At 54.9% G+C, this 24,658-nt stretch overlaps 1 protein-coding gene across 7 annotated transcripts in view; it reads left to right on the forward strand.

The window, feature by feature from the left end:
- LOC140658942 (ankyrin repeat and fibronectin type-III domain-containing protein 1-like) overlaps window positions 1-24,658 on the forward strand; it is a 260,543-nt gene that overhangs the window by 204,481 nt on the left and 31,404 nt on the right. For 6 of the 7 annotated variants that reach the window (XM_072878028.1, XM_072878031.1, XM_072878029.1 and 3 more), the window contains one exon: window positions 14,997-15,125. In XM_072878028.1, the coding sequence (XP_072734129.1) occupies window positions 14,997-15,125 (129 nt within the window). The remainder of the gene's footprint in view (window positions 1-14,996; window positions 15,126-24,658) is intronic. The other variant, XM_072878030.1, reaches the window with a different exon arrangement.

Here is a 24,658-nt window from a genome sequence, read left to right on the forward strand (position 1 = left end):
CCTGCTTGGCTCCTGCTACAGCGCATCCCTCCTCCCAGTCATTGACGCTTGGCTTTTGGGTTGCTCGTGTCAGAGCCGAGGCTGTTTGCTCTTCCCCGAGGGTGGCGAGTGCCTCTTGCTCTCCCTCGCCTCGTTGCTGGAGTTCCTTGTGCCCCAGGCACCAAGGAGCTCTCCTCTCACTTGGCTGCAGAAACAGGCTCAGCATCCCAGAAATTCAGGCTTTCATGTGGGAGCCAATAGTCACACAACCACCATCCAGAAACCATCATTATCGGCCGCTTGCTTTTTCTTGATTTCTTTGAACTACAGCTCCCAGGATGCCTGAAGATATGCAGACATCCCGAAGACAGTGGTTTCCCATAAACTTTTGGGGTTTTATGCTTTGCAGGCAGGAATGTTTTTATTACGTCGCAAATCCCTTCAAGTCCCTCAAACCTCCGTGGCGCTTCCCCGCCGTGGGGCAGACGTGGTGGCTGGAGGCGCCCACGAGGGAGGCACGCCAAGGGCTTTTCTCTCCTGCATTTTTCCCCTTCTTGCAAGAGGGACCTTTGTAAATCCCCATCGTGCCTTTTCAAGGGGACTTTTGGACTGGGAGGAAGTCTGGATGAACTACAGTTTGCCTGTAGGGATGCGTTTCCCATTCTCCTTGTCCCCGTTATTTCAAGGGCTGTTAAGCAGCGTCTTGCATCCCCGTGTGCATTGCTGGGCAAAGCAGGGGAGGTGCTAACAGGAAGGTGCCTCAGGCAGAGTGGCAAGGGGTTTTCACTGAACTGGGAAGAACTGGGGATGCAGGGAAGAGAAAAAGATGCAGATTCATGCACCGGTGCAAGAGAGCCCAGCAGGCTGGGTTTTAAATCCTGACGTGCTCACAAGACCTAAGGGAAAACCAGAGAGGGAGTTTTCCTTTAGCATGGAGAGATGTGGTTGTAGCTGCGACCTGGTGGGTCCCCATCTCCCAGCCCCCAGCACAGATCCGCCCCTAGGATGGTGAAACATCAGGGGACGGTGCATGCTGTGCAGAAGTCCCACGGGTGCCCCCACAGCTCCGCATCTTCCTGCTGCCCAGCCTGGGACCAGGAGGAGGGTGTTGGGAGCAGAGCGGGGTCTGTGGCATGGACCCAGCTGCCCCTAATAACCACTCACTTTCTGTAGGAGAGGAAATGCAGAGGGCAGAATAGGGATGTGTGTAACTCAGTGGCATTTTATGGCATTGTTCTTCTGACCGTAAAAATACTTTAATGAGTTTTTCCCATTTGGTGCTGGTGAACACCAGTGTTATATCTTATAGTCAGACTCATGGTATTTTGCCTTCCTCCTTTTTCCCTTTGGTTGGTTAAAAAAAAAAGCCCAGGATCATCCATGGGTTGGGTTTTAATATGTATTTCTTCTATAGGTGCTACTTTACCAGTTTGAGGAGCTTTGTGAATGAAACATGGAGGTGCTGGGTGCCCTTTGGGGGCCACCAACACCATCAACCACCCAGCTCTTGCAGGAGGCGGCACAGGCATGGGTTAGGCTGTGTGTGTCCCCATGGGACATGTCCTGGCCCTGCTCTGCGCTGTCCCTGAGCAGCGAGGCCAGCGGGATGCTGCTGGGGGTCCATTCCTCAGCAGGTATCCTGGTGCCTCCGGGATCTGGGCTCATTCCCTGCTGCCCCTCTCCGATTCTTCCCTGCAGCCCCCTGTGCAAGGACACCTGCACACACAAGCACACCCGTGTGCACAAGCATGCCTGCATGCACGCACGGCTACTGGCACCTGCCTGCCCGTCCCGACAGCAAGCGATGATGGCAGGCAGTGTGGTCTGCTGGAGGAGGCGGGTGCCAGCCCGGAAAGGAAAACCATCGAGGCTCTGCGGCCGACTTGTGTTAACCACATCACTCCTCTCCTGCACTTGGAAAAGCCTGGCCGACTGGCAGCCCAGAATAACAAGCTTTTCCATTCCTGCGTACAGCGTCGGACGCAAGGCCATTTAAAACAAGAGCTGGCTCCAGCGTGAGTGTAGTGCTCAGACTAAACAGTGGCACATCCCCCTGGGGCGGCTTGTCCCTTGCAAAGGGGGATCAGGCTGAAGTCACAGCTGCTGAGGCAGATTGGGACAGCACGGCGGGGATGCCAGGACAGCATGGTGGTGCCTCGCCATGTGTGGGCTCAGCCTGAGCGGCGGCCAGACCAGGTGGAGGAAGATAAAGATCCCAGGAGGGCTGAGCCCCTCCAGGGACCTCCTCACACATTCATGCTGATTGCACGTGAGGAAAGAGATTTGTTGGGTTTTGTCCTTTTCTCTTTTTTTTCTTTATTTTCCCTGGTATCTTTTTAATTAGGATAAAAGCTGTAATTGCTAGGGGGGAAATTCTGAAAACTAGCTACCAGGGCTGTATGCAGAACTCGCCTGTCCCCTGGCAAGACGGGAGCAAGTCTGCACGTTTCTCTGCCTTGGCAGACGTACAATCAAGCACGCTCACGCAGCCCAGTTGGAAGAGCCCAAACTCTCTGTCCTGCTGCTCAGGAAGGGACGATATCTTCATTAAAAACGATAGTAAAGGGAAATGATAGAATTCTTAAAAATAAGCAAAGTGATGGGGATTTTGCCCAAGGAAAGGAATTTTAGCCCATTTTATTTTGTAGGTTTTATTTAATTGTTGTGTGTAGATGGTTGGACTTTTGTTTTTAAAGTAGATTAAGCTAATTTTGAGGGTGAAGCATATTGGTACATGCTATTCATGAAATGGTGCTCGTCAATGATACGGTTTATGGTAGGGAGTCAGAAAAGGATCTTTGCTTACATAGAATCATAGAATCATAGAATGGTTCGGGTTGGAAGGACCCTTTAAAGGTCACCTAGTCCAAGCCCCCTGCAATGAGCAGGGACATCTTCAACTAGATCAAGTTGCTCGGAGCCCCATCCAACCTGACCTTGAATGTTTCCAGGGATGGGGCATCTACCACCTCTCTGGCAGAAGTGCTCACCAAGCCCCTTTCAATCCTTTATCAGCAGTCCTGGCTAACCAGGGAGGTCCCTATTGACTGGAAGTTAGCAAATGTGATGCCCATCTATAAGAAGGGCCAGAAGGAGGATCTGGGGAACTACAGGCCTGTCAGTCTGACCTCGGTGCCGAGGAAGGTTATGGAGCAGATCATCCTGAGTGCCATCACGCGGCACGTACAGGGCAACCAGGTCATCAGGCCCAGTCAGTGTGGGTTTATGAAAGGCAGGTCCTGCTTGACCAACCTGATCTCCTTCTCTGACAAGGTGACTGCTTAGTGGATGAGGGAAAGGCTGTGGAGGTTGTCTGCCTAGACTTTAGTAAAGCCTTTGACAGCATTTCCCACAGCATTCTCCTGGAGAAACTGGCTGCTCATGGCTTTGACAGGCGTACGCTTTGCTGGGTAAAAAAACTGTCTGGATGGCCGAGCCCAAAGAGTTGCGGTGAACGGAGTTAAATCCAGTTGGTGGCTGATCACAAGTGGCTCAGGGCTCCAGGGCTCAGTATTGGGGCCAATTCTGTTAATATCTTTATCAATGATCTGGACGAGGGGATTGAGTGCACCCTCAGTCAGTTTGCAGATGACACCAAGTTGTGCGGGAGTGTTGATCTGCTTGAGGGTCAGAAGGCTCTGCAGAGGGACCTGGACAGGCTGGATCGATGGGCTGAGGCCAACTGTATGAGATCCAACAAGGCTCAGTGCCGGGTCCTGCACTTGGGTCACAGCAACCCCATGCAGCGCTACAGGCTTGGGGAAGAGTGGCTGGAAAGCTGCCTGGCGGAAAAGGACCTGGGGGTGTTGGTCGACAGCCGCCTGAATATGAGCCAGCAGCGTGCCCGGGTGGCCAAGAAGGCCAACAGCATCCTGGCTTGTATCAGAAATAGTGTGGCCAGCAGGACTAGGGCAGTGATCGTCCCCCTGTACTCAGCACTGGTGAGGCCGCACCTCAAACACTGTGTTCAGTTTTGGGCCCCTCGCTACAAGAAAGACATTGAGGGGCTGGAGCGTGTCCAGAGAAGGGCAACGAAGCTGGTGAAGGGTCTGGAGAACAAGTCCTATGAGGAGCCGCTGAGGGACCTGGGGCTGTTTAGCCTGGAGAAAAGGAGGCTGAGGGGAGACCTTATCACTCTCTACAACTACCTGAAAGGAGGCTGTAGTGAGGTGGGGGTCGGTCTCTACTCCCAGGTAACAAGTGATAGGACGAGAGGAAATGGCCTCAAGTTGCTCCAGGGGAGGTTTAGATTGGATATTAGGAAAAATTTCTTCACCGAAAGTGTTATCAAGCATTGGAACAGGCTGTCCAGGGAAGTGGTTGAGTCACCATACCTGGAGGTATTTAAAAGGCGTGTAGATGTGGTGCTTAAGGACATGGTTTAGTGGTGGACTTGGCAGTGTTAGGTTAATGGTTGGACTTGATGATATTAAGGGTCTTTTCTAACCTAAATGATTCTATGATTCTCTCTGGGCAACCTGTTCCAGTGTTTCACCACCCTCATCATAAAAAATTTCTTCCTTATATCTAAGCTGAATCTCCCCTCCTTTAGTTTAAAACCATTACCCCATGTCCTATCGCTACAGGCCCTACTAAAAAGTTTGTGCCCATTGTTCTTATAGGCCCCCTTTAAGTGCTGAAAGGCCGCAATGAGGTCTCCCCAGAGCCTTCTCTTCTCCAGGCTGAACAACCCCAACTCTCTCAACCTTTCTTCATGGAAGAGGTTCTTCCACCCTCTGATCATTTTCGTGGCCCTCCTCTGGACCCGCTCCAACAGCTCCATGTCTTTCCTGTGCTGAGGACCCCAGAGCTGGACGCAGTACTGCAGGGGGGTCTCACCGGAGTGGAGTGGAGGGGGAGAATCACCTCCCTCAACCTGCTGGCCACGCTTCTTGTGATGCAGCCCAGGATATGGTTGGCTTTCTGGGCTGCGAGCACACATTGCCAGCTCATGTCCAGTTTTTAATCCACCAGTACCCCCTTCTCTTCCTTTAAGCTGTGTTACAGCTCCAAATGGAGATAACAGGATCTTAATGTGACAATGTGGCAGGCGTGGAGATCCCAGCCTAAATATTGCTTAGAGTCTGGAGAGGGAGGAACCTTCCATCTCATCTTACGTCGTCTTCAGGATCCCACCTCTTCTGAAGTCTCGCAGCTCAGTTCACAGGCCATGTTCATATTGGTGGGCACAGGGTCTCTCAGCAGCATATCCCACTGCCTCCTTGCTGTGCTAGCCCATGAGATGCTTCCTGGCTTGTACCCACGTGGGGATGGGTTCCCAACAGGATTGTGCGTGCCCATAGGTGATAACGATGCCCAGGGAGGGAGATGATGCTGGTGCAGGTCCTGCCCCGCAGCAGCACAGACATGCCGGCGGGCTGCAGGGCGCAACGTGACTCACCAGGCTGTGGGCACACGTGCCCAGCATCTCTGTTCCTGCACGGACAGCTGTTGGTCACAGAGGGGACAGTTGCTATTATCAAAATGCAAATGAATAAAATCATTGTTTTGGCAGAGAATTTTTAGGGGAAGGACATGCAAATTTACCTTCCATTCAGAGTGTCCATTGGTATTAAAATACAATGTTTGAAAGCCAAAACAAAGGAACATTTTAATTTGGGACTCATCAGATGGTTCCTTCTGCTTGGACTAGCATCAAATTCTTTGCAGCAAATGCTGTAAGTTTGTCAAAACTCCGGTTTTCAAAGACGACAAGAAAGAAGTTCTAAAAATGCCATCCATTTCCAGGGATTGTTTCTGCTTTCATTTGTCTCCGCTGTCATGAAGCGACTGGCCTGGTACTGAATACTGGACAGGCCAACAGAAATAGGCTTTGGGAAATGCAAGTAGGACATGTGGTTGGGTTTCCTCCTGGATGCTGCTTTAATCTGGCCTCTAAACAGCTCAGAAAAGTCAGCCCAGGGTTCTGCTGAGAGGCACAGGACCCAGGAGGTCTGGTGGGACCTCGGAGCACACCTGCAGGGTGCTGCCAGACCTCGCTGTCAGGGTGGGAGCAAGTGGGCAGCAGGGTCACGAAGCTTCCCCGATTGCTGACAGAGGCTGCGCTGAAGAGATGTGTTGTGTTTCTTTCCTTGGCCTTCTTTATAAACACCCTCCAAATAAAACCTGCTTTTCCACAGCACTTGGAAACAGCTGCGCTGCTTATTTAAACGCACCCATGAGGTATCTCCATCCTTCCCCCCCTGCTTCCCTTCTCCTTTCATCCTTGGGTATACCTACCCGCCTTGTGTTGCAGATCAGAAATAGAGACTAGCCACTGACTTGCTAATTGTAATGCAGCCTGATAATGCCAACTATAATTAGCTGTACATATCAAAGTGGTTTTGCTGGCGGAAGTTTTTTGTGACCTCCATTATCATATTTTAAATAGAGGATCCTATCTGCTCTTCCCGGCTCCTTGCTGCAGAGCCAGGTCCTTCAGAGTCCAACTTGGTCCTTCCCAGGGAAGCCAGCCCAGCATCAGTCTAGGTGCCTGCATCTGCCAAGGTTGTGAAGAGCCAGGCCTGGCAAATTGACAATCGCACTGACAATCTTTAAGTGCTGCTTATGCCCCCCAATATGTGGCAAATGTCAGCGACCACTGAGAGATTTGCTGCCACAAAGTCACTTCCCTGAGCCTCCCGTCACCATGGCTGGCCAGGCGTGCTGTGCCAGTGACACAGGACTGCCCTGGGTTGTGGTTATCGGGGTTTTGCAGCTCTGACCCGTCTCTCCTTTATGGCTTTAGGGTACTCATCAACCAAGAGGTGGCTTGCGTTGACGTGTGCTGTGGCACGAGGAGGAATGGTTCAAGTTCTCTGAACCATTCAGGATCTCAGGATCAACTTGTCTAGAGCTGCAGCATCGTGTCCCAGGGCTGTCAGACATCTCTCCTTGTTCCCTCTTGTTGAGACCTCTAGCTTCTTTCTTTATGATCTCATGCAACTCCTGCCTCTCTGTCCCGATCTGCAGCATCCACACTGTGCCTCTCTCTAGCCTCAGGAAGCCTCAGCATGCTGGCCAGCTGTCCCCCCTTGCAGCAACCCCCTTGTTGGGTCAAAGCAGGCATCACAAGCTTCGATCGGTCCCACCAGTCTGGCTGGTTTAGCTTGTGAAGACTCGTCTTTGGCAGGTGGGTGAGCCAGCGCACTCTCAGAGCTCATCCCCTTAGCAGTGCAAAAGCCTTTGGCTTCTGCTCTGCAGCGTCACCCAACCTTGGCACATCACACAGCTCACAAGCCCGGTGTGATAACACATGGAAAAGTTTGGTTGGGTGGATACACCCGAATTCATCACTTGCTCAAACTGTGGCTGCCCGCAGCTGCTCTGTCGTGCTGTCTAATCTGTCCTGAGCTCGTCACGGAGGTAAATGAGCTCCTGTTCCACTGATGTGCTGTTCAACGCTGCTGTGCTCAGCGGGGGAGAGATTTCCTAATGTAATAGCCTGCAGGCAGACCTTGGGCTGTAACGGCATCAGATCTCACAAACTAATCACGGTTGAGTCAGCCCAAGAAGTGGGACGCTGAAGTCCTGAAGGAAACCCAGGGACCTGGAGAAGCTGTTGATGAGTTCCTCTCCCTGTGTGGAGCCAGTGCCCTGCCCTTTGGGTGAGGAACCAAACCTCCTGAGATGCTCTCTGCTGCCCTGCTGCAGGGAGCGCAAGCCCAGCTGAGTTCCTGTGCTGCTGCCTTGGGGAAGGCACCTCACGGCTGTTTGGGTTGAACTGTTGTGTTCTGGCAGGAAACTCCCCATTTCCAGCCCTGGGCAGCATCTGGGGCGTGGGGGGTGAGCCCCCAGAGGTGCAGAAGAAGGGCAGCGTCCCATACAGGAGTGGGAGTTCATCAGCAGAAGCCCTGTGTGGGCAATCTTGGCAGGCAGCAATGGCCACATGCAGTCAGTGTCTGTCCTTGAGCTAAGGAACACACCGAGGGCAGGCTTCAGTCAGGGGGTCCCCAGTGCTTCCCACCCACCACTCCCTAGAGCTAAAGGTCTGCAGCATCCATTTGGGCTTGGGAACTCCCTGTGGGCAGTGTCCTGTGCCTGCCACCTGATGACCCAAAACAGGGTGGAATTGCTCAGTCCGTGGCTTGTGTGCCCCAACCCCAGACATTGCTCATGGATTTAGGAGGTTGAAGAGAAGGAACATGAGGAGAGTGGAGTACGTGGCTGTCGGTAGCTCACCAGATTCCCTGCGTTGTCCCCATGAGCCCACGGTGATCAGAGACCAGTGGCCAAACCCACTTTCCTGAGTGGTGAGGGCAGGGGCAGGACAGCCTGGCAGCGTGGAGGGGCTGTTGGGGCTTCCTCCGCCAAAGCTCACCTGGAGACCCCAGAAGTTTTGGTGGGACTCGGGGCAGTTTTCAGCATCACTGCCTCTGCTTTCTCCCCTTCTCAATAGGAACAGATAGCAAAGCAGGGTCATGCAGAGTGGCAGGGGCTCACGGTGTCCTCTGGGGATGCCAGTGGGGTTTCGTGGCACGTTGTTGATCAGGAGTGCCACAGAAAGCCCAAAGCCAGCGGAGGTGAGCCCGAGGCATTGCTGCCTTCTGCCTGGTGGTCCCTCCACAGCCAAGCCTGGTCCCCCTTGTCCGAGCCTGGTCCCCCCATCTGAGCCTGGTCCCCCTGGCTGAGCCCGTGCAGACTCGTGGTTATGTAAAGCCCCGGCGAGCACGACCAGGAGATTCTTCAGTGTCGGAATCTGAGTCACATGGGGCTGTTTTATTTCCCTCTCTGCTAATCTCGTTTCTATAGAAACAAGATTGGGAGGAAAAAAAAAAAAGAAAAGGAAAAAAGAGCCAAGCACAGAGCGAGCGAGAAACCTGAGGTGATGGGTGAGGGAAGCGGAGGTGGTGGATGAGGAGGTCGGGCAGCGCGGGTGGGAGCAGGGGATCCCAGCTGGGATGGGAGCGTGCCTGTGGTTGCGTGTATCAAGGGGACAGGGACTCTCCCAAACAGCCACTCTCAGATGAGCTGCTCCTCTGGCAGTGAGCGATCGGCAGAGCCCGGAGGGAAGGGAACAGAGGCTGTGCAGGTGAGTGAGCATCGCTTGCGCGGCTCCCGGGCATCTTTCCCCGGCATGGCACAGCACAGCACGGCACACCGCAGCTGTGCCCAGCTTACCGGGGGTCCTGTCCCCGGCTGCTGCTTTGGGGATACACTCATGGCTGGAGTCATGGTCGGCGGGCACCGTGCCTGAAGCATGCCGCTGCAGCGGGCCGGTGAGCAGGGTTTGCTGGAGCAGCGTTCGTGGTCGACACTTGCCCGGAGGCTGGGTGCGTGTGCATGGCCGTGCAGCCGTGCACGTTCCGTTTCCAAAGCCTCTCTCTCCCGAAAGGCTGCTGCCTGCTCGGGAGGCACCTTTCCAGCTTCGATTATTTTTCCTCTATTTTATTCTAACTGCACCTGCGCAAATAAAATGCTCACAGGAGCCAAACCCCACAGCTGCAGGGCACGCAGAGAGCTGTGCTCTCTCCCAGCCCCGCTCGCCCTGAGGCAGCGTCCGGCTTCCCAAGGCCAGGCTGCAGGTGGGACGCCCGTGGGGATAAGCCCAACTCAAAAGCTGGTTTTGCAATGACTGTTCCCAAAGGGAGGACCAGATGCTTGTTTGCCTGCTGCCAAGTGCCTGGGCTGCCCACAGCCACCGCACGGCTTGTCCCAGGACCTTTGATGCCTGTGCTAATTCAAGAGGCTGGCAGCTGCCTGCCAGGAGCTGGGTTAGTTCAGAACCTCATACACACACGTGCTGGCTCCCGAGTCTCAGGCTAGGGAGTGCAACAAGTGGGAGTTATTCCTGCCTGGCCTAAGATGTCTCCATCTCTGTGGGATGGATGGCTCGTGCCTGTGCGGTGGTGAGGGCTTTGGCTGGGCATGTTGGTGGAGCAGGAGCTTTGCCAGCGCTGCCAGTCCCATGCCGGTGCCTGTGCCGGCACTGCCTCGTGACCTCGGTCATCCTGCGCCCGTGGCACAGCACAGCTGTGCCTGCACGGACCATGCTCTGCCCTGCAGTTCCGGTCACGGCATGGTCAGGTCTTGCAGTGACAGCGGCTGGGTGAGGTGCCGCAGGCTTCTGCGGGCACACGCTCACGCTGATGGCTGCAAACTCCTGAAATGCACTGCTTTTTGCAGAGGCAGCCTGCGATGTCCCTCCAAGGGCCACCGCAGGGGAGAGGGAGGGCCACAGAGCTGAGGGGACAGAGGTTTTGCTTGTCATCGCTTTCCAGTTGTGGCGTGGCATGGGGGATGCGGCGGTGAGGATTTGCGCCTGTGCATGGTTGGTGAAGCTGGAGGGATGAATCGAGTCCCTGTGTATTTCTGTACTAAGTCAGCTTTGGGAAATGTCACTGCTCATCCTCCTGCCAGGCCAGCGAGGGGGTGGAGGGTGGTGCTTCAGACCCTTGTCCTCATCCAAAAGGGCACCTGAGCAGATTTTTGTGCTGGGATGCTGCGTCCTGTGATGGCTCAGCGAGCTGGCTGAGCCACAGGCAGGACGGGGCCGTGCTGCCAGCGCACCGTGTCTCTGCTCTGCATGCGTTCCCACTGCCTCAGCGAGCTGGGGGTTTCAGCAGTCACCCATGCTGGGGCCAGACCCCCAGAAAACGTGCCTGCTGAAGGGATGGGTGTCAGGCTGGTGTTACACAGCACATTTGGGCAGTGCAGCTGGCACTGGAGCTGTGCCCTGCGCTGAGCCGGAGTCTTCCCCCTTGACTGGGCCGGGCTGTGCCGGCAGCAAGGGTCCGAGTGCTGCTCTGGGCACCCTCCGCTCATCCTGGTTGAACAGCCTGGGGGCCATCAGCACACACCAGGCTGGGGACAGCACTGTCCCCATCTCCCTTCAGCAGCAGCGTCTGCCTCTGGCTGCCCCTGCCTGCTCTGCGCCTGCGATGAGGGCTGGGTGCTGTGGCTGATGCCAGGGGGGTGTTTGCCGTGCCAGGTCCGCGCAAAGCGGTGGTTTTATGGGGGAGATGTCGCATGCGGGCTTTGCATCCCCGTGCCCCACCAGCAGCCGTGTTCCTGCCTCCCCGGCGCTGCCAGCTCTGTTCTGCCGGGAGGTTTGGAGGGAAGGGCTGAGGACGGGTATTGCTGCAAGAATCTCCAGGGCCGATAATTATTTCTTGGGAAAAGATGCTGTGTTCTGACTTAAATGCTGACATGGGACTCTGAACATGTGTAATCTGGCTGACAGATGGCAAGTCATAGAGGTGTGATTTATGACACAGCACAGTAGCTGAACAACCTTCTCTGGTTGTCAGGAGACAATTCTTCCCAGCACTGTGGTTGACGTTTCAATTGATGGTTTTCCCTGCGTCTCCCCTCGGCTCCTCGGCAGCGTGCAGGGACCGCCAGGGAGCCTTGGCAGGTGCTGGCATGGCAGGCTGGGTCCACCAAGCCCCGGCAGCACCGATGCTGAGCTGCTGCAGAGATGCTGCTTCTTATGGTGGGGTGGGCAGGTCACCTCAAATCCTGCCTGGGCTGGACAACGAGCACTCCCGTGCAGCGGGCAGGGCTGGGGGAGTGGTGCTGGCCTTGTCCCCATCCCGTGGCTGGGATAAAGCTGGCTAAAGGTGGCAGTGGCTCTTTGGGGCTGCCTGTTCCTCACACCGGTACTTGTGGTGCTGAGCATGCTGGTACTGATGGGAGAAGGCACGAAAATCGTGCCCATCAATGAAGTGCACAAGAGGACCGATGCTGACAGCCACAGGGAAGCTGCCTTACTCGCACGGCCTCTCCATGCCCCAGTTTCCCTGCCTCTACCTTAAGATCCCTAACATTGATCTTTCTCAAGGGACAGGGGCATCTATTAGTGTTTGGAAAGCACTTGGGAAGTAAAAGTGTGGTCCCAGCAGCATCCCCCTCCCTGTGTTAGAGGCTCACCGCCGCTGCCACCTGCAGAGCACAGACCCCGGGCACAATGCCCAGCGTGGCCGGGCTGTGAGAGCATCCTGACCCTGGGAGCATCCTGACCCCAGGAGACTGGAGCAGCCCCAGCACGAAGAGCTCAGGGAAGCTGACCCACAAGCAGGGCCTTGGTGGGGCAAGGGGAGTGGGGCAGAGCAGGCTGCCGGCATTGGGCTGTGTTTGCCTGCGTGCAGCCACGGCAGAGCAGGTATGATTCATTCCCTCTTCTGCAGTACAGTTTATGTAAAGCAGCACTGTATAAATAGCCAGATGATGCTGTAATGTGCTCCTGGCTTTCTAATTAGTGATGCTTCTGCTGGAGCTTTTGGGTCCGGCCGAGGTGAGAGGAGGCCGTTTTGTACCGCACTGAGAGAAGCTGGATGAATTGCTGACAGCTCTCAAGGAGGAGGTGCTGGCCCATCAGAGCAGTCTCAGCTGTCTCCCTTAACCTGGCTGTGAGCAGTTGGAGGTGATGGGTGCACTCCTGTGCAGCTGGGCAACTGCTAGGCTGGAAGGTCGGTCTAGAGGGTGAAAGTGGCACCCGACATCTCAAGATCCTTGGTCACCTTCTGGCTTGTGCGATGCTGTGCTGCGGGGGGAGTGATGGCGAGGCCACGCACCCCCGAGCACCCAGGTGGCTTCTCCAGCCCCGCCGGCACACCTCACGTAGGCCGTCCCTACTCCCAGGGACTTATAACGCTCCTTTGTGTCGAGTCCTTTCATCACGTCAGGCTGTTTTCCCCTGCCAGCTCTTCTTGGCGGATGCCGTTGGCTCTATCCAGCGGCTGCTCCTTCCCTCCTTGGGCAGGTGGATGCATCCGGGTAAACCTCCTGGGTGTGTAATTGTCCCAGTGGTGTTGATCGCAAGAGGCATATATCAGCACGACAGAGGCACTTGCTTGTCACAGGGGGTAGCTGCCTTCTTGCATCCATGCAAGTGGTTTTGGATTTCCCAGCCTCCCATCCCTGCTGGGGACCAGTTTGGGAGGGGTGGCTGTAGTGGTGCAGGGAGCATGGTGGGGATGGGGCAAGCATAGCAAACAGGAGAGCGTTCTCCAGGCAGTCCCCAAATCTGAGGAGATGAAGATCCCCAGCATCCTGGCAGCTGGGGATGGAGCGCTCACCCCTGCAGGGTAGCAGGAGCCTCTCCTGGGGAGGTGGAAGCTGGGCAGCGTTAGGACTGCCGCAGCGGGAACAGTCAGATGCTGCTGAGGAGGTGCTATAGGAAGCCAACAGCACCCATCCCCCCAGCCGGCCCCATCCCTGGGTCAGCCCCGCGCCCTGCTTGCCCCAGGGTCCGCACCGCGCTGCGGGCTAGTGCAGAGCATCAGCAGTCAGTGCCCATACCTCCCTAGAATGGGATCTTATTCATTACAGCTGAGCTTTGACACCAGATCAAAGGAGAGGCGAGGTGGCAGGGATGGTGTTAGTGCAGGGCTCTGCTCGATGGGCTTTCACAAGGCGCCTGGATCACTCCTCTTCAAACGCCTCTTCCTCCGGCTGCAAGCAGGGGAAAGCTGGGGTTTGGGTTTCTTGTTGGGTTTCTTTTAAGGCAAACCTCATCCTTTACATCAAAGTAGTATTTCTTCTCAAGAATGTAAAGAATGACCCTGGAAGGTCTGAGCGGCTCTTTCCCGGCGGTGATCAGAGAGACGAGAGTCTTCTCCAGAAAGCTGTCTCCACCCCATCCCCAGCAACAGCAATTCATAAGCTGAAAAATAAATCAATAACCAGAGTTAATGAATTGAAGATGTCTGTGTTTAAAATGTATCAGGGAAAAAAACTGTTAGCTGGTCGTGGTTGGCTTAATTATTGTGAGGAAAGATGGGGAGCTCTAGTTTCTGAGAAATACCTCCTTCTTTTCTTTCTTTATTTGGAGGTATTTTGTTTGGTTGAAGCTGGTCAGGACTCGAGAGGAGAAGAGGATTGGCTTTAGCAATGTCTGTGGGTTCAAAGTCTCCCCCCAGGTCTGTCCCTCATCCCCTGGGACCTCTGTCAAACCGCTACTGTCCCCTTCCTTGCGCAGCCTGGGGCCGGCCGAGTGGTGAGAGCAGGTCATGCCGGCGCAGGACCAAAGGAGGAGAGGCAGCAGCCACACAGGTGTGCGTGGCAGGGCTGGCAGACAGCACCAGTGCCACCAGCTTGGTCATGTGCCCAAGTCGGGGTGTCCCAGCGCCCCAGGCTGTGCCTCCCTTGCTCCACCTCTGCTCCCGGTGAATTGGCAGCAGGGGTGGGCTGTGGCACTGTGTTCGGCTGCAAGCCAGGGGTGCCGGCTCTTGGCACAGTGGGCACCGGGGTCTCTGTGTGCCGCAGACTCGGACACGGTGTGGTATTGCCTCGGGACAGCGGTTCTCTTCTGGAGAGAGCCGAGGTGGAGGGGGGCATTCAGCATGGCCCCAGAGCCTGGGGATGCTCTTCTCCCTGGTCCCAGGAACTGGGAGCGACTCTGGAGCATCCCGCCCGGCGGAAAGGGGCTTTGTTGGCACAGACGGGTCCAGCGGCTGAACCCGTTTGCCGACAGGTGTTCCTGTTTCCTCCTCCGAAACATCTCTGATGTAAGCTGATTTCCATGTCAGCCCTCAACAGGAAAGCTGTCTCGGTGTTTGAGGGCCCCAGCTGGGAGTCCACAGGGGCTCTGGGGCTTCTCTGAAGGAGCGTGTGGACGTGGCAGATGTCCGCTTTGCTTCTCTCCGCCAATGCTTCCCTGGCTCCCTGACCCCTCTTGGGCAGGCACTGCAAGAAGCAGAAGCAGCCAGCGTTTCTCCAGCGTTGGCCATCACTGGCATTTGGGCAGAAGCATACGACCTAGGGAGGTGATTTTGCTGCAGCGGGGAGCAGGACCCAGTGCTAACTCAGCCTCTGTTTTGCAGGCTCGCAGCTTCCGTTTTGCTAACAGCATGCCATGGACTCGTGCTGGTCCTGGCATCGCAAAGTGATGCTAAACCTGCTACTTTTCCACTTCTTCCCCCTGAGGCTGGTCAGCCGCCCCGTTCCAGTGCCCCTGACCCTCTGGGAGTCCCCTCCTTTCAGCTCCAAGCATCACCTGGCTTTGTGCCGTGGACCTGCCGCTGGGAGCCGGGGTGCTTCCGTGACATTAACGCCTTTCCTCTCCCCTTCCCCAGGTCGGAAAGCAGCCTCTCTAGGTTTGCCCACCGCTTGTCAGTTAAGCAGAAGCAGGAGAAGAGAAGGAAAGCTGAGTATGCCTCGGCTGAGCTGTCTGCCTTCCGGCCCAGGTCTCTGAGCATTGAATGGTAAGAGCTGCAGGACAGGGCTGGGGGAAAAGAGCTCCTGCCTCTCCAGTCCCCCTCCTGTCCCCTGTCCCCACTGCTGCCACTCTCTGTCCCTGTCCAAGCAACGTCCCCTGGGACAACACCCCTTCAAACCCCTCCATCTGCTGCAGAAGCTCCCCCAGGGTATCAAGCCAAAACATCCCCCCTCGCCCCAGTGCAGGGAGCAGCAGGGAGCCCCGGGCAGCTCCTTCCTTGGGGGGCTGAGCCATGGGGGTCTTTCAGGGCTCATGTGGGATGAGGATACATGTGTCTGCTGGGCTGGGGCACATGAGCGCACAACCTCTGGCAGCCCCCACTGCTGGCTGCTCCCCTTCCCTTCCCTTCCCTTCCCTTCCCTTCCCTTCCCTTCCCTTCCCTTCCCTTCCCTTCCCTTCCCTTCCCTTCCCTCCCTGCACTCCGTATGGGAGCTGCTGGAGGATGCATCCCGCGGCCCCTCACTGCCCAACACACCTCCGTTGGATAAACCAGAGCCGAGAGCCATGGTGGGACGGCGCAGCCAGCATGGGGGCACCAGGAGCCACAGGGGCTCCCCGCTGGCGCCATGCCCAGGGTGGGTGGTGTGAGGGTGCAGAGCTGCCCCAGCACGAGCCACCCTCCAGGGCAGCCCCGTTTGCCCACCCCAGAGGGATGCAGTGCTCCCTCCTTTCCCGATGCTGCCGCTGCGGCGCCCACAGGGCCCCTCGTGCTGAGCACAGGTCTCAAACTGCAGTCCCTGCTGGAGCAGGGAGTAATTTATCCTGGGTTTCTAAGCTCTGATGCAACAGCCTTGGAAGCAGATCACAGTGAACCCTCCCAGTGTTAGAGGTGACCTGCTAAGGATATTTAAAAGAACTGGAAATTGCATTGCTTTCTGCTTCCTTAGATGGCTAAAGGAGGATAAAACTTTAAAAAAAAAAAGAAAGAAAAAAAGAAATGCTTAGAAATTGCAAGAATGTCGAGTTTGGTTTTCATTTTCCCTGCTTTTTTTGGAGATCTTTCAGGCATTTATTGTATGTTCTGACACTTCAGTGTGAGGTTGTGGAGTCCTCCTCAAAGGCTTCCTCTATCTGTGAGGTTAGTTAGGCATCAAAGCTAACTAGGTATTAATGAGGCCAGACAAAGAATTTAAGCTATTTGGTGACAGATTGCTTTCTTCTCCAGTTGCACAACTTTCTTCCCTTTGCTGAAACGATGTCATCAGGAAAGCTGTTCTGCAATTACTATGAATCTTCCAAATAGACAAATATGTGAATTTGTAGTATGCCAAATAGGAAAAGAAGCAAAGAACTCATTAAAAACAATCAGAGTTTCTCTTTATTCATAATAAAGAAGCAAGAGAAGTCAGTGAATCTCTTTTCTCCCTTTAAATGTCTCTGTGAAGCCCCCGGATCCCATTTTAGCCCTGCTGTGTCAAGGTATATTTGTGGTACATTTTCACTCACTCTGTAGCATTTTCCTGGGGGAAACCATCTGTCTTGTATTAGTTTGCAAAGCACCTTGTACAGCAGCGACACTGCAGCAGTGGTAGATGATGCTATTTTATGGGGGTTTTGTAAGCCAGCTTGGAAATGAGCTCTTGGTGAGGAGGAATCGCCTTTGCCTTCGGTTTGCCACATGCCATCGCATTGAAGATCGAGGCTGGAAAGTGTGAGGCCTGAAAGAGAAGGACCTGATGTCACCGCTCCTGCAGGGACGTAGGCACAGCTGGTCTGGCCCGGGGGAGGACACCTGCCCTGTGGTTGTGGGTTTTATCCGTGCCTGGAGACATCTTGAGCTGGATCAGACATCCAACCTGGCAGCTGGGCTTGGGTGGGCCATGGTGCTGGGACTTGGGTGCTGGGGCTCGCTGACACTCAGCAGCGGGACACAGCAGAGGGGGTGAGCCAGGGGCGTCGCGGTGATGAGGAGCTGAGTGGGCAGCAGCGGGGCAAGGACCCTGCCCACTGCCTGCTCTCTGACCGTCTCAATGTGCTTGTTAATCCTCTCCCTGTTGCCGTGGTTAAGCAATCAACCTAGTAGCTGTGCTAGCTGTGCTGTTGCAGTGCAGGAATTTAATTGGCTTTTACATGCACACAGCCAAATTTCCAAAGAGCGGCTGGGGGCACCTGCACATGGAGCAAGGAGCGCTGCCTCCCCGGCATGCTGCAGGCAGGTTTTCACGCATGCCGGCAGTGCGTGTGCCTGGTCCAGACGTGCACGCTTGCCCTCAGGGAGGCACTCGGAGGCTTTTCCCACGCAAGCACCAGCCTCCTCTGCAGCCGTGTCCTGCAAAGGGGGCACCTGGCCTTGTCCCTGGTGTGAAACATCATTTCTCTGCATCCCCTGTATGTCTTCATCCGTGATCATCATAGCAGGATCAGCATCCTTGGTTAGTCACTCCAAACCGTCGTGCTGCACACAGGGGAAGGGCCTTTGGAGCCATGGGTGTCACTGCCCCTGCTCACCCTGCGCCTTGCATGGGAAGTCCTGGGCTGCAGGCAAGGCTGCTGGGCACTGTGTCCGATGGAAAGCATGGCTCATGCCCTTGCAAATCTACAGATGCCTAATTTGGCTTCCAGAGCAAATACCTACATGCATCAAATCTGTACGTATTTATAAGCTTAACCCAAGGTCACCACTGCGTCGTTTTACCTGCCTCTGTGCAGAGGGTGAACATCCCCGCTGTGTATGATGGGGGGTTCATCTCATCCCATGCAGGTAGGAGGAGGATGGAAAAGTGATGGACCATGTTTTCCCAAATCAGCGGCTTCTGAGAATCCTGCCCATCTTAGTCTCAAGGCTTGAAGGCAAGGAAGGGCTCCTGGAGGAGGTAGAGATTATAAGCACAACATCATCAGTGCCCATTGCTTTGAAAAGCTGGGTGTCAGTCTGGTGAAGGGATTAGTGTTTTCTGCCTGAAATTCCTACCAAAACACCGTCAGTCCAACCCCTCGTGTCTCTGCCATAGTGGAAAGCATCCTTACCTCTCATCGCCACGCAGGGCAAGATGAGCCACTTTTCCAGTGTTCGCAGTTGTTCAGGTGCTCAGGTAGGGCTGGGTTGGAGCCAAGGTAGAAGAGCAGGAGCTGTACAGCATCACAGTATCTGCCTGACACTGTGTCCCCTGCGCTGAGCACTGCCAGGTAGGATGGGGACAATAAATCCCTTCATCTTCACTTGGCCCTTCTCCCTGTCCCTGGGGACACCTCGAAGCCCTGTGGGAGAGGGTCCCTGAGCAATGGCAGCTCTCTGAGCCAGGAGGTGCAGTTATTTGCTGCCACAATAAATAAGGTGCTGAATGTCCCGTACTGCACCCAGAAGCGCAGGGATGCTCCCGTTGCAGGTCTCGCAGTCCGTGTGTCCATCGGAGCACATCTCCCCTGCTCGCCGGGTGGGACATGCTCGCAGGTTGCGTTTCTCCCCGGGCACAAGGCTGGCTTTATTTGCACGGCACGTGTTTATGTGCTGCACTGGGTGAGCGGAGCATGGTCCTCATCCCAAGCTCGGCCGTCAGTGAGTGAAGCCTCGTTAGTTCCACTTATTAAAAAAAAATTGCTGGGGGAAGGGAGAGAAGGCAGGGAAAAAGTGAAGTATTGAGAAAACACTTCTTTCATTCATATGTTGTTTACTGAAATAAATACTTCATTATTAGGCTTTTTTTAGGCTATTTTTTTTGAAAGCCAGCACCACAAAGTCCCCAGTGTTAGGGCCCGTGAATGTGCTGTATCACCTCAGCCCATTGCTCCTGGAGCCAGTGTCTTGCTGCTGGGAGGTGCCAGAGAGAAGCACCGTGGGGAGCGGGACAGCATGAGGCTTTCCCAGACTTGGTGGAGAAACCTGGGGGCTGCTCCTGTCCGGTTTTATTTAGCTTTGCCAATTCCTTTCTCCTCCTCTTTGCTGGACAGTGCACGCTGTGGTTTGCAGGGCACCGAGACAAGCTTGAGCTCCAAATGAGGCAAAAACTGGCAATTGAGGCAAGGAAGGATTTTGGGTCCGGTTTATTAAAGCTCTGCTTTCTGCTGGTCTGATACTAATCTACCTCCAAAGCCTAAATAGCATGAAGGTGCGCAAGACAAAAGCACTCTTTATTTGAAGCTTGCCACCTTCTGCTGTTGGAGTGCAGAAGTCGAAAGCTGGCGGCTCCCATGGAGACCTCCCGCTGTCCCTACAGCAACCCCAAAATGCCAGCAATCCCCTTTCTCCCACCTTAGGGTGAATTGAGGCAAAGAGAACCTCCTCTCCTCTTGTGCTTGTCACCTGAGAAATGGTCCACATTTATCTTTCCTCTTAAGCGAGTCTTAATCCAATAAAAGGGCTGCAATCTGCTGGCTTACGCTTGCATGTGTGGAGCCTGGGAGCCTCTGTCCCACTCTCGCATCCTTCCAGTTCTAGTGCTCATCGGGAGTTCCAGCCCTGGCAGGTTTGTCCTCCTGGCATCCATTTGTCTCTTAATTTTCCTTTCCTACCTCTCGGTCTGGTTTTCCTTCTTGTTGCTCTGCTTGTCTTCCCCCCCACGCTCCTTTTCCCATACTCACCTCTTGTTGTCCACCCTGATTTTCCTCTCTGTTTTCTTCTTCTTGATTGTTTACTTCTACTTGCTGGCTTTTCTATTAGGGCCTCTTGAGTTTTTCATGTCGGACAGCCTCCCTGCGATCTGTGGTTGGAATAGCCTATTCCCATGGTGGCTCAGGAAAAATGCAGCGCATTCCTTGCTTCCCCCATCCCCTTATCTCGGTTCTGCTCGTTGGCTGCCCACCACGAGCTGTTAAAGCAACGCTGGCAGGAGCATGTCGTCTGGTGGTTAGAGGCAGCCAGCCGGCTCGGGTTCAGTCCTGCCTGCGTCTTGTTTTGCTGCCTGACCCCTGGCACGTTGCTGAGCCTCAGCCCCTCACTTCCCCTCTGCCGAAGAGGGGGATGCGCAGACCTGCCTGCCCAGCAGCTCCGAGTGCAGACCGTGCCCACCCGGATGGGAAGTGCGGAGTGGTTTTCCCACAATGTCCCGGCACCAGGGCTGAGTGTAACAGCTGGCGGGCATCCCTCTGCAACGGGGCTGCAGTGCCGGGAGGGCAGGAGCTGCAGTCGCTGGGCACAGGAACCACGCTGGCACCATCCGGCTGGCAGAGGCGGCACACGCGACTGCTGCCGTACTCTGCCCCATGTTTCAGGTTTGGTTATAAAGCAAAAGGTTTTTAATGGAAGTGTTTTCATGAAAGTTATTTAGAATTTTATAATGCAATAATGTTTCCCCTTTGGGTTTAAGTGGTCTCGTGTGGTATGGAAATTCTCCCTAAATTGCTGTGCTGGAGCATGAAATCCGTGCCATGGAGGTGCCTGGCACTGCTCAGCCTCCTTCCATAGCTGCTGTCAGCTGACATGGGCAGGCAGTGTGGACAACCTGAACCCATCGGCAGGCTCCTCACCTTCTGGCACCCAAGTGCTGCGGTGCCGGGGGGCTGCAGAGCCCATGGGAGGTGCTGAGCGGTTGATCCATCTGACTGTTCCGTCCAGACGGTTGATCCGTCTGACTGTTCCCAAGCCAGTGCACTGGAGAGCTGCTACTGCAAACCTCGACAAGAGCCTTGTGCTGTTTCCATCGCAGTAGTCTATGGTCGTACAGGACTTTCCCCAGGACTCTTTGCTTGACAGTCATCCGTTTGCCAGGGAGCCAGCACAAAGTGGATTGTCAGCAACTTTTTGGGAGACAGGGAGGAGCAGCACCATAAAGACAGAGGGCTCAGAGCTCCTCCGGGTTTCACAGCCCTGTTTGAGCTGTCTTACCCCTGACTTACGCCACACATCCAAGAGGAGGCTTGGAGCTACTTCTCTTCCCAGCCGAGGAAGCTCTTAGCCTGAGCAAGGGAAAATAAGAGGGAAAACCAGGCACTGAGCCTTTCAGTGGAAGGGGAGGAGTGCCAGAGCCTGGGAGGTGTGTGGGCATCTGGGAGCCAAGAGATGCTCTGGGCAGGCTGAGATGTGGGCACCACGTCGGCACCGACTGTGGTGTGGGGCAGCCAGTCTTGCCCAGAGCTTCGCCTCCCCCATCCCACCAGTTCTGGCCATCGATCCAGGGTGAAACACATCCGCCCCTGGCTCGGTTGTGCCGAGCGCAGGTCCTGGACGGGCCGGCACAGCGTTGAAACGAAACGCGAGGCGCTTTGTCTCGACTGGGAGCACTTTAAGCCCTCGCTCGGGAACAATGGCCAAGCTATGGGGTCATTTGTTCTGGTATTTCAGCAGCTCCTCATGATTTATGGGATGTTTTGTTCTGCTGCTTGTCTTAGCTTCCCCCTCTCCACCCTCCCTGTCTCCATCCCTTCTCCATTTCAGCTCCTCCTCCCCCCGCTCCCAATTCCCCTAATAGCTGTGGAGCCTCTCTGCCTTATGAAGTCATGGTATCTGTGACTTATTGAATTAGCCGTATGGGAGCTGGACGTCCACACCGTGCTGTGGTCTGCCGGGGCGTCCTGGCTGCCCAGGGAGCCAGCCCGCAGCAGGGCCCCTTGCCCAAGGGCTCCGGGCAGCCTGAGCTTCCCCCCGGCGTGGCAGATTGACATTGCCATCAGCAGGCCGCTAGAAAGTCAGTTTACGGGCGATAAATGCAGTCGAGAGGAGCTGCCGCCCCAGCGAACAAGGACAGCCCTGTCTGTGGAGACTCCCCTGTACCGGGGCAGGAGTGGGGGGCTTGGCTGCCTGCTCCCGGTGCCACCATCCCCCAGGACACCTCTCCAAGGGCAAGGTGGACACCGGTTAGGGAGCCCCTGAGCTTTCCGTGCTGAACTAAGCATGTGGTTCAAGAGCTTGGTTTTATCCCCGGCACCCTGAGGATGGCCATAGTCAGTGCCTCTGGGTGTATGGAGGGAGCAGGAGTTTGCCCTCCCCCGGAGCTGGTGGGACAGTGATTCACCAGTGACTGTGAGGGACTCGCTGATGGGGATGGGGAGGAGCGAGCCCTCAAAATATCTCCCTGAAAGTTGGGTTTGCCTTTAGGAAAGCATTTGAAAGGAATGATTTATTTGCGGAAAATCATCTTTTATCCTCATTACCCGAGTCCTCTGCAAACAGATAGAGGCTCAAGTGTCACTGCTGTTCACAGTGATACCGATGCTCCTGCTGCAGCTGGTCCTTAGCCCGGACAGGGCTTTGCAATGGCAGAGGAGTCCAAGTCTGTGCAGCTCCACTTCTGCCACCCTGTGCTGCTGGCAGGGAGGTGGGAGCACCCCAGCTGGTGGGTGTGGGTGGAAAAAGAGGGCAGCACAGGGAGAGTTCAGGGCTGTCCAAATCTGTAGGGTTTGTGCAAGGCTTGTACCTCCGCTCCTGATGCCACAGGCCTCTATCAGCCCAGGTTTCCTCCTCTCCCCAGACGAGGAGGCTATGATGAGGCTGAAGAGGTTGGGAGAAGACCGAGGGCCAGATCCTCTCTGCGTGCAGCATTGTGACCTGGTGCCACAGGCGCTGCCTCCAGCAGGTCCAGTGGTCCCATCTGCATTTGTTTCTCATGTCACTGCAGCGGGAAAAATTGAGCCCTCTGGGAAATTGGCAGAAGGAAAATGTTCAGAGAAGACTGATTTCCAGGTTCTCTCTGTCTGGGACTGGAGCCCTCAGCCAGATCCCTTCCTCACTGAGAGCACAGGAAGCAAATATCATTTATTTAAAAGACAAATTTAAAATATTGTGTCGATGTGTTGTTCTGGCCACTTCCCTTTGCTGGTAGCTGGTATCTCCAAGCCCCGCTAAGATTATTTCTCAGTGCAGCGTATCTCAGTGCAGCCTATCTCAGTATCTCATTATCCTCAGTGCACTTTGATTTCGCTCAAATAGTCCGTTTAGAATCATAGAATCATATAGGTTGGAAAAGACCCTTAAGATCTGTCAAGTCCCCATTTGCCTGACTTGATTTGTTTTATTCTCATCATCTCTCTGCCATTTCCCATGGCTTTCATCTGCAAAGCAGGATGGATGCCTTGGTCCCTGCTGAGGAGTGTGGAAGATGCTCTTTATCCTGCAGGATCTCCACTGGTTCTTCTCCATGTCCAGAAGGTGCCAGCTGCCTGGATTTGTACAGCAGGCAGCCCAAGCCCCGTGGTTATGCTGGGGGGAAGTGCAGAGATGCCAGAGTCTTTGATATGAAGGGGAAGCCTCATGGATGTCTGAATCATAGTGTGAGTCAAGCCCTTCCTGATGGCCCCATGGATCCTCCACACCAGCTGGTATTCCCACGGTGTCAGTGCGCTCGATTTGGAGGGTCTTAGCTCTCCCAGTCTTCTTAGCCAGCACACACAAAAAAATCTCCATATATTTCTTTTAGTGGGAACATCAATAATAGTCCTGGTTTCCTACTAGTGGTCAGGTCCTCAGACCTGCCGGCTTTGAAACTGGCTTCTCCGTGAGCCGATTTGCACCCTGGGAAGGGCAGTGCAGATGAGTCGTGAGTCTGGAGCAGCCCCAGCAAGACAGGCAGTCTGCCCCAGCCCCTGGGCTGCCAGGCTGCGCTTCCCCCAGCTTTGCCCTGGAGCAGATGGGATTGCTGGCCTTGCTGCTGATGCTGCCAGGGACACTGGGGTCAGGAGGCGCAGGAGCATCAACGTTTCCAGATAGTCCTGACAGCTGGCACTTTCAAGGTATTTGAGTACTTTTAATTCTCCCTTGTCCCTTAAACAGCGGTAGTCCCTGTTGCGCAGGTTTTCTCTGCTTTTAGATAGTTTCCTACTGGCTGAGACACTTCTGCCTGCCAGGGCTTCAGGAACCTCCTGTTTATCTTCCTGGAGAGCGTCTCTTGGTGCCAGGTCAATATTGGACCTACTGGCTTGGATGCTGGCAGGATGGGCAGCACTCAGCAGGGAGGCCAAACTGGAGGTAGGAGTCAGCCCAGGACACTTGGGACACCGAGGACCAGGTCCTTGGGTGTGTTGGGATCTCTCTCCACCTTTGCTTGAGTCTTTCCTGCTACCTGCATGCTTGCTTTTCCCCATGGCTTTGCTTCACACCCATCCCTCTTACCCACCTTTCTTCTGCTGGCTTGCTTGCTTGCTTTTCAGAGGAGGTTTGTGAGCCCAAGTGAACTCCACATCTGCTGAGCCTCATGCCTGGTGGAGGTCAGGGAGAAGCAGTTACGTTCCCCTCTGCTCCTGACTTCCAGATCTCCTCCTGTTCTCCCCAACATTGAAATATTCATTCATCTACCCTAGTGCATCCTGCAGTAGCTCACTCCCCAGGGGCATTCCTCTCCCCATCCCACTTTGCCTCTGTTGCCTTTATTTGCACTGTTAACAAGAAGGGTGGGACAGGGATGAAGATCTTCTGCAACGAAGAGCTGTTGAGCTATGTGGAGGAGGTTCATGCTTTACTTTGTCCAAAGTGGAATTGGATACCTGGCAGCAGCTGCCAGTGTCATCATGAGAAACTGCACATGGTCTTCACTCTGCCTATGGTGCGGAGGCTCACCTGAGCCCCCTCCAGGTCTGTTCCGACAGAGTCTGGTTTCCATCCAAGAAATGTCCCAGCAGGGCCTGTAAGGGCTCACCAGTTAGTAGCTGGGA

This window comes from Ciconia boyciana, chromosome 13, assembly GCF_034638445.1.
Source record: "Ciconia boyciana chromosome 13, ASM3463844v1, whole genome shotgun sequence".
NCBI lineage: Eukaryota > Metazoa > Chordata > Aves > Ciconiiformes > Ciconiidae > Ciconia > Ciconia boyciana.